The 13,730-nt window shown below is 30.6% G+C and overlaps 2 protein-coding genes across 6 annotated transcripts in view; one reads left to right on the forward strand and one right to left on the reverse strand.

Annotated features, from left to right (window-relative positions):
* Positions 1-4,941, forward strand: part of LOC132699528 (26S proteasome non-ATPase regulatory subunit 2-like) — a 20,861-nt gene extending 15,920 nt beyond the window's left edge. For all 3 annotated transcript variants that reach the window (XM_060666306.1, XM_060666315.1, XM_060666323.1), the window contains 4 exons: positions 973-1,161; positions 3,410-3,604; positions 3,712-3,897; positions 4,688-4,941. In XM_060666306.1, coding sequence (XP_060522289.1) covers positions 973-1,161; positions 3,410-3,604; positions 3,712-3,897; positions 4,688-4,845 — 728 coding nt within the window. In that variant the 3' untranslated portion in view covers positions 4,846-4,941. The remainder of the gene's footprint in view (positions 1-972; positions 1,162-3,409; positions 3,605-3,711; positions 3,898-4,687) is intronic.
* LOC132699547 (multiple inositol polyphosphate phosphatase 1) lies at positions 4,927-12,985 on the reverse strand. Of its 3 annotated transcripts, none has more exons than XM_060666344.1 (9): positions 12,891-12,985; positions 12,426-12,560; positions 12,191-12,363; positions 11,946-12,071; positions 8,912-9,062; positions 8,564-8,664; positions 5,746-5,858; positions 5,406-5,597; positions 4,927-5,128 (listed from the first exon to the last, which is right to left on the reverse strand). In XM_060666344.1, exons 2-9 carry the CDS (start codon positions 12,535-12,537, stop codon positions 4,969-4,971), a joined length of 1,128 nt encoding a protein of 375 aa, XP_060522327.1. In that variant the 5' UTR covers positions 12,538-12,560; positions 12,891-12,985; the 3' UTR covers positions 4,927-4,968. The 3 variants fall into 3 exon arrangements, with proteins under 3 accessions (XP_060522327.1, XP_060522318.1, XP_060522334.1); XM_060666335.1 differs by having other exon boundaries at positions 12,618-12,981; XM_060666351.1 differs by having other exon boundaries at positions 12,416-12,560; positions 12,618-12,978.
* Positions 12,986-13,730: the final 745 nt, after the last annotated feature.

Raw genomic sequence — 13,730 nt, forward strand, 5'->3', positions numbered from 1 at the left:
CGCTGTATAACATATTTTCACTTTTTTAGTATCTGAGAAAATATAGCTAGACGCCTAGCCGCGCAACATTTTATTTCATCACTGAGTCCGTCCCTACCTGTATTCGGCCATCCGCTGGGTTCGGTAATGGATTCAATATGGCTCCTACTATACTTACCACAAAATATCACTTTTAACATTCACCCAAAACATCCGATTGCTCCCAAACCCTTGAATGATGAATAATGTAGCGGAAATAGATAATTATATATATATATATATATATATATATATATATATATATATATATATATATATATATATATATATATATATATATATATAATAATATATTTTTCTACAACCTTTTGTAAAATACTTAAGTACCTACCGATCTAGTGTGCGGGAAGCGTCACTTTACCACGTCAGTTTTATTTCCCATGGATCCGAGCCACTTCGGTGATTTCCGGGATTTTACCGCACGGGTTTGGGAGCAATCGGATGATTTCGGAGATATTTCCCATGCCTTCAATCTGACGTGTGTCAATTCTGACGGCTATGTCAGTGAATGTATTCGTGTTGTTTTGCGAAAATGTACCCCAAAAATTAACGGTCGTAGTCACTCGTTTATTAAACACTAGCTCCGCTCGTGTCAAATAAACTCGTGAGCCAAATGTGAGTCAAACCATCGATACATGCAGAACAGAACGAATGGCATTCGCCGAGTAAAGTGTGACGCTCGATCAAAGCCATCCTTTAGAGCAAGGTGTAAAAAAATAAATAAAAAGTTTTAATAAAATCCTTACACACCAACAAAACTCTTTGAAAGCAAGTTAACAACATTCAGTATTTTAGACAAAAGACATACACTGCTGTCCCAATTTAAGAATGCCTAAATATTAATTTTAGAAGCATTAAATTATTTTTAAAATAACAACTGCAATAACAACATATCAAACTTAGATTTTTGATTTAAATAAGTTTAATACATAGGAATGGAAATGGTACAAAGAATTTTTGGACATATGGGAAGATATGGGGAACCGTCAGTAAGAAAAGCAGCCCCTCTGGCTATAGCTTTGAGCTCAATTTCAAATCCTCAACTAAGTGTTTTTGATGTTCTCACAAAATATTCACACGATTCTGACGATGATGTAGCTTGCAATGCCATTTTCGGGTTGGGTAAGTTTAAATACGTACCGGGCTGTCCATATTTTTTATTGTTGTTATTATTATCATCATATCATCTGAATCTGTAAAAAATATCAAAAAACCTAAAGACAAAAGTTATTGCGTTTTATATAGAATGTTTCTATTTTAGTAGGCAAATAGCAACTCTCTTAATTTAAATAGAAAGCCCCAGTATATTGAGGCGCAAAATTCTAGACATATTTCATATATTCGATACATTCGATTGTTATTATACCGGGTGATACAAGAAAGTGGGAACACGCGTATAACTTTAAAACGGCTTGAGATAGCGATTTGAAATTTGGAAGGGGAAAGGCCATAGGTTGAATTTCCAACTTTTTGACAATATGTAGTCAATGGTTGCACTTATATTTTTTTGCGTTTTTGGATTTAGATCATTCTACGTAGGATAGGACGGTTTTTCCTCTTCTTTTTGTTTTTTTTTTTAATTTTTATTTAATTGTGTTGGTGTGACCATCATAAATACTATTTACCGGGTCACATGATCATGTGAACAATTGTAAATGAAACTTTTCTTTACTTGTCTAATGGCAAATAGCATTTAATGTAATGAACCATTAATTTTTAACCTAGTTTTTTCAAATAGCACCCTAGTGGGGACGAAAACTTTTTAAAACCGGTACTTTTTTTGCAACATTTTGATACCAAAATGTTCATAATCCGTTAAAAAATTAGCTCACAGGAAAGAAAAAAAGACATAAGTAAATACATCTCAAGAGAATCTGTGAGAATTTCAAAAAAAACACGGCTATCATTCAAAAAACAATTTAAAAAAAAAAACAAAAAAAATCCAAAATGAAAAGAAATAGGTTGTGCCATTTAAAATTCGAAAGTTACTGTCGTTTCCGCTCAAACCTGAAGTGAACCATTGATTACATATTATCAAAAAATTTCAAATCGCTATCTCAAGCCGATTAAAAGTTATAGAGTATTCCCACTTTTTTGTGTCACTCGGTATATTTGAAATCTTTCTTATGGAAGGAATATTCTGTGGTCTGTATTGATATTGTAAAAATAAATAAATACATATACCATTTTTACAATGGGAAAACTAAAACAAAACGTTTTATTTAACTTTCTGAAATAGAAACGGAGTGTTTGCATTTAATATTAGTTTTTGATCACCCAGTACTTATTTATTTTAAAGATATCAACACAGACCACTAAAGTAAATCCCCTCCTATAAGTAAATCAACCTTAAAAACTGCCTTCAGTCGGATAAATTGATATATAAGACCCGGAAAATGTCACTCCTGACATAAATGAAATATATCTAGAAAATTAGAAATCTAAAAATTAAATTTCTTAATACGCTATTTAAAATAAGGATGCTATCCACGAAAAATATAAACATTCTTTATATGCAGGGTGTTTCAAAAAGCACGTGCCCAACGCTCGGCTGGAGATTTGTTATTCAAAAAAATGTAGGTATGTAAACGTAGGTCCGAAAATGCTTATTTTTGATAATACGGGTTGTTAAATACCAAAAAAAAAACGGCTTTTCTACAATATTTTAAATATTATTTGGTCGATTTTGTTTAAATTTAGCAACGTCATTAATAATGACAAAGGGCTAATTTTGCTCCAGCTACCTAAAATTGTGAAGTCCAGTGCTGTACCTGCAGATATCCTAATCAATAACATTGTCAAAGAGATGTACACCACTGACTTTTTTACAATCAAAGACGAAATATTTATTGGTTTTACAATTTTTGTTATTTACTTCAAATAAGCTACTAAAAGTACAACTTTTTTCACTCTTCGTTTGTTTTCGTATCTCTCCTCAAAATCATCAAAATTGTCAAAATGTGATTTGATGACATTGACTTTTTGGACCCTTTGGCAACAATAGATTTAGTTCTAAAGAAATGTTAAAAATTTTTATTAGCAGCATAATTGCAGACATGTAACCTATAATGTAAGCATTTTGGCACAAGTCGTTTGTTAAATATTAAAGTCTCCATGTTTTGGACACTAAGCATTTTTGGACCGACATTTATATGGACTTGTTTTCTTGTTTTGAAGATGAATGACCAATCTGATTTGTCTTTAAGTTTTTTTAATATTTTTTGCAAGTTCTTAGAACAGGTATCAATCATCCCATTACAAATGGGCCAGCAAATAGATAATTCACATAAGATTGAGAATTAAATTTATTGTCCATGTTTTTGAATTACCTGAGAATTACTATAATTTTCCTTTTTAAAATTCGATATAGGGTTGATTGGCGCGGGAACGAACAATGCCCGTTTGGCATCAAATTTGCGGCAACTGGCTGTATATCATGTAAAAAACCCTAATCAGCTGTTCATGGTACGACTAGCACAAGGATTAGTTCACATGGGCAAGGGGACTGTGAGTTTAAATCCTTTGCATACCGATAGAATGCTTCTAGATCGAGTAGGAATGACAGGTATGATAAAGTTTATTGAATAAATACAATTACGAGACTTTAATATGACTTTAGCTCGTAAATTTGTAACAATTACTAAACTTTACTAATAAATTGCTATATTACAGGTCTTCTAATTGTACTCATATCGCTTTTGGAGCCCCAGTCTCTTATCCTGGGTAAATCTCACTATTTACTTTACTGTTTGGTGCCATCGATTGAACCAAGATGGTTATTAACACTGGATGCAAATTTGGAAATTTTACCAACAACGGTACGAGTTGGACAAGCTCTAGATGTAGTGGGTACAGCAGGTAATCATTAATCAAAGAATAACTCACTCAATAACTCACCATAAACGTTTAGCCCCGCAAGAAAACCCCCAATCCTAATTCTAATCTAATTAATACCTGACGTAAATGCTTGTATGTTTCTAATGGTGAGTTTATAACAATTAACAACTAAGATGTTTATTTTGTTCAACGAAAACTAATGGCTAAGACTCAATTCACAATCAACTACGAGTAGCCTAACTTTTTATTATTAAGTTAATGGTTGATTGAAAATACAAGTGCGCCGACGATTTAGTAATAGGCCAATTTATGTTAAGATGACGCTTTTTCCTGGCAGGTGTAGATTTAGTAAGAGAACGCAATATTCACGAAAGCACAGAGAAAGAAATATCAAAGTGACAACTTACAATAAAACAATTCAACTTAAAACAATAATTTGATTGTTAATTGATTTTTATGAATTGAACTGAGGTGGCTTTTACTTGATGAAAATCCATTTATCAAGATAAATAAGAACTCAAAGTTCAGATTTTCATGAAATTATATATGTGTTATCGAAACAATTGTCATGTAAAAATATATAATTTCGTGAAAATCTGAACTTCTAGTTCTTATTTATTTTGATTTTTATGAACTCATGTGAGCATTTCCTATTTGATAATTCTTGGTTTAGTTGTTATTTGTTATTTTTTTATCATTCCACAATCCAATATTGATTGAAAAAAAAAGGTTATAGGGATTTTTCTAATGAGATAGATGAATAAACATTTTTGTTGATGGCTGTATTTTGATTAAAATATTTCTATTTTAGGTACGCCTAAAACTATTGCAGGCGTTCGAACTCATAGCACGCCGGTATTGCTTAGTACAACTGAAAAAGCAGAACTAGCCAACGACCAGTATGTTTTTTTTACTCCTACACTCAACGGAATTTGCGTTTTAAAAGAAAACCCGGCTGCTCAGTTATAAACATTATCCGTTTTTGAAATACTTATGATTTGTTTAAAATTAGATTACTAATTAAAAATGTTGATAAAATACAAATCTAAATAAAGGTGAAATTTATTAGGTCAAAATGGTGTAAATCACAATTTAAGAATTTTCACATATATGATTAAAGTCACAACTGTTGATACTCTCCGAGTAATATTCTACTAGAGTCTTCAACTCGCATAAATCCGAATCTGGGCAGCTCGGCAATCGAACAATGTGTTCTTGGTGTAAAGTCAGAACCATTTTCTCTTGGCGACAGCTTAAAATTAAAAGTAGATAAACATTACCTATTTGGATTTCTGTTCCTGAAATAGTATATCGAACAGTACTAATAAAAATAGACGCTACTGCCAATTTAACAATTTATTATCCTTGGCTCTCCTAATTTTATATTGGTAATGCTATTATCTGATTTTTACCGATACAGAAAAGAGTATTTCAATCATTACAAATAGAATTACTATCCAAATATAATAAAATAAAAAATATTGAAACTGATTTAGAACTAGGAGCTAATAAAACAACAAAATACTTACTCGTACAAAACGAATGCTAAATTAGTTCCAAATGCGTCAATTTGACTGGTTCGCCACTGTCTGTTATCCATAGCCCTAAAGTTCTCAGAAGTCAAAACTTGTTCGTCTTTATACAAACCCAAATGAGCCAACATTTTTAAAAGTGTGCCAGAATGTGTAAAATATACTACAGATCTTGGTAAACTACTATTTCTGAAATAGAAATCATAGAAAATATTTAATTGATTTACTTCATCAAAATAAAAAAAGAACTTTCGAAAAAGTTTTATGTAAATGATTAATCTTTTATTTGAAATACTAAAAATATTTTCTAGAAAGATAATTAAAAAATTATAGTTACTTTTGGAACATATTAATCATATTGCCAAACATAGGGCAAGCCTGCTTGTAAGTTAGTTCATAACCATAACCATCTTGCCAATAATACTTCAAATCTTCTCTGTATTCAAGCACCTGTAAAATTGAAATACTGCGGAAGAATAAATTTTAATTATTGTACAGCGTGTCCTACTTTTGAGGGTTTTAAGGCGTATCTCCGTTATTAATGTTGCGGCCTTAGTGAGCAAAGGCTACTTTTTCATAAAATCTATCTTTTAAATGCAGGGTGATTTTGAAAAATTTGCAATTTGGACACCCTTTGTAGTTTGCTTATGCAAATTATTGAAAAGGTGAAAGCTGACTGGGTAGAGGTAGCTGGGTAGAGTTTTTTACGTAAGTTACAGTTTTCTTTTCAAACTTGAGTTTGTAAAAAATATATTAAAACATATAGCAAGAGCTATTTCAAATACGAAGTATCTATCTTTAATTTTAATTTTTTATGAATTGACCATGGATTACATCGTTTATTAAAAAATCAAAAAAGGGTATGTGTGTGTGTGTATATTATTAAATTGGCATTGATGACACACCCCCATTATATACAATTATAATTTTCACATATTCTGGTAACATTAGCCATAGCAAAATGAATAAATAGCAGCCAGAAATTACAATACTAATTACGAAATTCCATGAGTTTAACAAATAAATTACATTTTCCATGGCCTACTCATAAAAAAAATTATGATACATTCCTTGTATTTGTTACATATACTTTAAAACCTAAGCCTCGTCAAAGTAGTAAAAGGCAATATAGTAGGTATTAGCGTAAAACATTCAAACATTAGCGGAATCAAAACAATTTTTTTTACAATTTTGTTGGATTTCTACAAACTTAAAAAATAAAGTTTATTGTTAGCGTTCAAGTGAATGTCATAAAATAGACGGCACCAAACATATTATAATTATGCAAATTTTGATTCTTTTGATGGTGTTTGTCTCTTCCTAAAAAATAATGTAAACCCCCAATTTGAAAATCATTACCTCAATTTTTCAGCAAAATAGTATATCTATTTATCTTTTAAAAATTATTCTTTCCCTCATCAAATATTAACACATTGCTGGACGAAATTGTTTGGTGTTTTAGAATCCAATAGGATAACAGTGCTAATTTGTGTACTTGATTTCTGTGGGGATATAAATATTAATTTGCTGAATACAGATAACCCCATTGTTATTTATTATAAGGCACTAATGAGTGCGCCTCTCTGTATAGACGTCAAGAAAGAGGTGTCAAATTTTTGTTTGGGCCACATTTTTGTACAAAATAAAATAAAATCAGATAAAAATATTAGTTTCAAGCATTGTAATTTAAACGATTCAAACGAATGTGATTGCGAAAAATGAAAATAATAACAGTAATAATAAGATATACGATAATAACAATAACAAGAACTGACTTGCGAAAATCTAGTGGACTCTACCAAATATTTAATATTGAATTTAACATATCACAAGCCAAGGAACTGTAACAGTGACATCAAAATAGAATAAAGTAAAATCTTGGATTACAAATGAATTAACTGCATCCATCAAGAAACGAGATGAAACACATCAATTACTATAAATAAAGAGAGAATAAAAGAAAATAAGTTAAATATCAGAAAACTATTAAAATTAATAAATAATGAGACAGACTTTGACTAGAATTACACAAAATAGGCAAACTATAAAACAGATTCGGAGGATGTAGAAGGATTCTTGTAATGAATATTTTGTTAATATTGAAAAATCCATATCAGAAGTTGATATTACTGTGGATCCGTTTAAAATTGTATCACCCTCATATATGTACCTAAGGTCCTCTTTAATGAAACAATGCATATTGCTGGTCTGAAACGCATACCTGAAAGAATACATTCCAAAATAGTTGTATTGTTACAACGTGAACTTATTACACCAGTGTCAAATAAAATTAAACTTCCCTATACATTTTGAAACATCCAATGTAACACCAATATTCAAAGTGGGCGGTAAGAGTGAAATTGAAAATTATTGACCAATTAGTGTAATTTCAAATCTACCAAAAACTTTTGAAGAAAAAGTTGGAATACTTATTTTAATAACATTTATCGTGCAAACCAGTTTGGATTTATTGAATGCTCCAATAATGAATTTTTATTTTTCTGGACGCTGCTAGAGATTCTTGGGGTAATGGAGACGGTGTTGGAAGTCAGAATTGATGGTAGTGTTCACAAGGCACTGTCTTAAGTCCGAGTTTATTTGTTATGCAGAGTGTTTTGAAACAAATACGAAAAACGTAAAGGGGTGATTCCTTGTTTAAAATGAATATTTAATTGAGTTGGTAGTTTATTATATAAGCGTTGGGTCAAAAGCTAACAATTAGGGAGATATCGTGCCACAAATATGGCCGAAAAATTTTTATTTTTTATCTTAAAAACGAAAATAGAATAGTAATTAATTATTCCTTTCATAAAACACACTTTCTGCAATTTTTTTCAAATGAGAGTCCGGCATTTTTCCACATAATTAGGACCAACATTATACAATTATACCTTTAAACATCACATCCATAAGAAATAAAAACCGTCTCAAATATTTGGAAAGTCTTGAAAACTGAAATTTTGTTTGTATATCACAAAATGCGATTTTCAGAAGATACCACTGGATCCTAAGTAAAACCTGTATCCAAAATCAATTTATCTTTGTGTGACGTTTTATTTCATGAAAAAGTGGAACACACTATACAGTTATACATTCTTTGGCAATACTTTAGTACAGTTTGGAAAGCAAAATCAAATTTGTTGTTTATAAGTTACCTTCAGATTTTCTTCTGTGAGGAGCAAGCACCAAGGAGATTCAGTTTGTGTTTTCCATGCTGTCTCGAATCCACATGTGACATAAATTAGCGACACATCGTCTACAACGCGAAAAACTTCCATACAAAGTGTACAAGATGTTATTAAGATGTTAAAGACGGTTGGAATAGAAAAAGAAATTTTTCTTCATAAGTGCTTTTTAACTCTAGGTGATTGTTTTTTTTTAAACACTAATCTTTTTTATAAAAAAATTTATATAAAAAAAAAGTTCTTTATATCGCATTTTCTTTTTTTTTCACTGCTACAGGCTTGTTCGAAAATCAACTCTGCAACCAACACATTACGTACCAGTTTTTAATTCATCTTTCAGCCCAAGCCTGTGGTTTACATTTTCAACAACTTTAATAAATTCGCTGCTGTTTTCAAATTTCTTGTGTTCTCCACTGTATTTTACCTTGTCTTTGACATTGTACTTCCATTTTGTACAAGATTTATAAAACTGTAACAAAGCGAGTAAACAAGAAAAGTTCAAAGTTATTCATTATTGAAAAAATGAATCAGTATTAAGAACTAAAATTAATACAATTTCAAAAAACATTATTTTAATGAGTAATATGTATGAAGAAAATTAAATCGCCACGAAGCGTGAATTTAATGAGAAAAAGAACGGAACTGTGCAAAACTAGTGCACCTTTGCCGGTATTCACTGTACTGGCATCATAATCATTTGATAGAAGTAGATAACATTTCATTACTTTTCCATTTGCACCTGAAGTGAGCATTTTTCTAAGCTCATTAAAAATTATTTTAAGTGAAACATTCCTTTTTAAACAGTAAGATAAAGTTGCGTAATAATATTCCAATGAAACATTTTTGAACACCCTGTATCTTTGGTATATACGAAAAAAATCTGGACTACGTGCCGGCTATTCAAGAAGAGAACTTCTTCTGCAAATCCAATTATAGGGAAAGTTTAAATTAAGATGTGTTACAATTAGGGCAAAATGCTCCTTCAAACAAAGGTCATTATGTTATTTTTTATAGCCAATGGTGTCATCCATCGAATCCATGAAGTCGTGTTGCGAAAAAATGTAAAAACGTCGCTGCAGCAAAATTTCGGGGTAATTCAAAAGGTCCTAGTACATAATTATTTGCTATGCCTACCCACATATTTATCCACAATTAGGGCTGGAAATGTGTGTTATGAAAATTAAAAATCTCTAGGGTAAAAGTAGACTCCTCAGTAAATTAAATTTTGCTAACAAAATCAGGATCTTCATTTTGATGGTATCACATAGAGATAGAAAAAATTATTCTTGCTTGCAGATTAGGAACCAGCAAATGCTGGACTGGTGTGATATAATAGGGATAAAGATTTTCTCGTATTGTTCTAAATACTGAACGCAGAATGTACTCCCGTCGCAGCACAATGGATCCTGAGATAAGAGTTATGAAAAATGTTCCTGTCTGGCTGGTATCTGTCACGAAAAAAGTGTGAAGCAACCATTTTTTCCACATTTCAGTTACAAAATAAAGTAGCACACTGAGTATTCTGCATTGCAAAAACTAAATTAAGCATGTTTATCTAAGACAAAAAACTATAATAATATTGAAAATTTAAATACTTTTATTATGAATAATTCAAAGAAACATTTATTTTTGACAACAAGAAAGATTTAAAGGCCGAATACTCAGACGGTGAATATATTTTAACAAATAAATATAATTGGGAGGGAATGATTTTCCGGGCATGCCTCTATCTACACTTTGCCCCATTTTCTTTCTAAACAGGTAATTCCGCACACTTAATTCTTTTTTCCAGAAATTTAATTAAATCTGGGAATGCTGCATCCAAACTTATTGACGATCCATGTTGGTTAGATTTTAAATCTCACGCATGCACATGATTCACTTGTTTTGAGAAAAGTATATGGGTCACCTTATGTGTGACATCCGGTACAGTATTATTCACTTTTGGGTTAGAATAACACTGAGATGCGGTTCTAACTGAGCTGTTGTGCTTTTATTTTACTATGCAAAGACGCAAAAAAGTCATATCATTACTTTCTTTTGTAATTATGTAAGAAAACGCCATCTGGTGACGAAGTAAGCAATCGCAAAATAGCCTCATTATTCCTTTGAAAGAGCAAAAATCAATATCTAAGCTTTAAAACAATACTCATTCAAACTATAAAATATATATATAACTACAAAGATAATTTTCCAGAAACCAGGTTTCACAAATCAAATTAGCAATTTAATCACCTTGCGGCCATTTTAGAAAATCGAAATTTCCAGTATTTTCTTTTGACCAATTTACTTAATAGATTTTTTATCAAACTTCTAGGACCGGCAGTATCCCTAATAAATTCGTGGTAAAATTTTACATATTTACCATACAGAAATATATAAATAATTTGTCACTAACACTCAAACACAAACACTACATCAAGCTCCATCTCAGCCACAGTGCAAGGTTGTGAAAAGAGTATAAAAATTTATTATTTCCTTGTTGCGGCCATTTTAGAAAATCGAAATTTCCAGTATTTTCTTTTGACCAATTTACTTAATAGGTTTTTTATCAAACTTCTAGGACCGGCAGTATCCCTAATAAATTCGTGATAAAATTTTACATATGTACCATACAGAAATATATAAATAATTTGTCACTAACACTCAAACACAAACACTACATCATGCCCCATCTCAGCCACAGTGCAAGGTTGTGAAAAGAGTATAGAAATTTATTTTTTCCTTGAGTGAACTGGTAGTGATTAATTAGTACACCCCTAGCTCACTTACATGAAAGATTAAAGAAAAAAAAATTGTATGGTATCACGGTAGATTGAAAATATCATTAAAAAGTTAAAGAGGCTATTATAAATGACAAAAATCCATCAAGAGGCTCATAAGAAAAATAATGTTGTAACTGATTTTTCATTTCAATAAAAAATAAAACTCCAAAAGTTGAAATTTGAATTGAATGATATTTGTATTTTCCCTTTAATTTCAAAGAAACTGGAACAAAAATAAAACAGAAAACCCAAAATTTTTTGTTTTTCAGCCATATTGTCAGAAAGAGCATAGATTTTTGTCGATATGTAACTGTAATTTTCCCTGTGTGGGACCACAGGACACTAGATATTTTCTTTGATTTTGAGATTTGTTTATTACTAACCGGCCTTAATGCTGCCTATATTTAACATTAGCAGTAAAAATCTTACTTTTTACCAACCTGTTAAAAATAGGGATTCCAATATATTTTAAATAAAAATATCATCTAGCTTTGGTTAGTTAGGCAAGATCATGTTTATAACATTAGCATTGATTTCTGCTTTTTATGTTTAACTAAAATACAATAAAGACACTAAGATCGACTTACTCGTAAAATAGGATCTTTTTCTGAAGGTTCTGGAAACCACACATCTTTAGCTGTAGCTCTTCCAAATAATCCGGAAACAAAATTATATGCGCTTTCTTTAGTTCTCTGTGAGTAGGTATACTTAAACTAAAAAAAAGCATTTTATTTAAAATAAAGAACCTGAATTTCAAGTTAATAATGACCATCTACTACTTTTTACTAAAGAACATCCAAAGTTTTTATTCTAATAAATATAACTAAATTACCTGAAAGGAAGAATTACTATATACATTATCAAGAACTGGAAATCTGCTTTGCATTCGCTCAGCAAGAAGTAACATTTCTTCTTCACCTTCATGAGCCAACTTATGTTCATCTTCCAACTTTAACTGAGATTCCCACTTGTGAAATGATTCTAGATCTGTGGCCCTAACATACTCTAAATCAGTAGTTTCAAAGTAAACAAAACTTCTAAATATGTGTGATTTTACCGGAGTTTACCATTAGGAAGATTTGAGTTATTTATCAAAAGTTTCTTTATTTGTGGCAGTCTTTCTTTCATTGCTACTATATTTTTAAGACTTGGCTGGCGCGTCCCATGTCTGACTATCATCCATAGCTTTTCCGGCTTGCAGTCTATTATTAAAACAAAAACAATTACAACATGAGATAAACTCCTCATGAAATTATTACCATCATAGTCTATTTTTCCAAAAGTGTTGTTAGAAACATAACGATAGGGTGTTCTCATTCCTAAGAAATGTTTGTGCTGATCTGCTAGAGTACATTGCACATTCAAATTCAAGAAATATAATAAAATAAGATAACCAATATTTAATTGAGGTTGAGTTGACATTATTTGTCTTTTTTTTTTGTTCAACTTACTAACTTCGGCAAATTTTATTTATGAAGTGGAATTACTAACACTGACAAATGTTACCTTCGTCACATAACGGGAAAACAAACCTTTTTAGTAGGAAATATTTTTCCTACTTTGTCAAAGATTATTATCATATATACATTGCAAAAAAACAAAACAACCACAGAACACTAAAGTTAAAATCAACCCAACCCCTTGATTGCATAGAAAATGGGTGATGCTTAAAAAAAAAAGTAATAAAATTAATTTTCTCTTTTTCATCAAAACAAATTTTCATGTTTTTACAGGATATAAATAAAGAATATAAAAAATTAACAAGAAATAACGGGTACTTGTATTTTTAGATTTGTTTAATTATTTAATGGGTCAATATAATGGCCGACTGTGTCTAAAACTGTGTTCTTTTAATATTTTTGTTTATCACAGTAAACAACACGTCAATTTATTTTAGGGACACTATTATTAATTGTGGCAAGTCTGCGTGTCGTTATCAACATTAAGACAAATAAACAAAGGTGGGATAGGTACAAAACTTGGAAAATATATTGAAATGGACATTTATGACAAAAATGATAATTGAAAATTTGGCAAACAAAGGTATTGGTGCAACAACTTACAATTCTCTTAAGAACCGATGCACTGTATACAATAAAGTTAATTATTTTTTCAAAACATTTCAAAAAAATATTTAAATAGAAAATCGACAAGGAAAAACCAATGACTTAAATCATCCAATGACATTAAAAGAAGTATTTGGATATTAATTTATCCAAAACTAATCAAATTCTATTGCTTTGTTTTCGTGGTATTTTAGAAAACTGACTTTAAATTCTGCGCATTCAGTAACTCTATAAATCAAAAATTATGAAGCAACTATGAGAAGATCCATTCAACGTGCGCATGTGCGAGATTTCAAATCTCGCTGT

This window comes from Cylas formicarius, unplaced genomic scaffold (genome assembly GCF_029955315.1).
Source record: "Cylas formicarius isolate icCylForm1 unplaced genomic scaffold, icCylForm1.1 PGA_scaffold_10__41_contigs__length_53128322, whole genome shotgun sequence".
Lineage (NCBI taxonomy): Eukaryota > Metazoa > Arthropoda > Insecta > Coleoptera > Brentidae > Cylas > Cylas formicarius.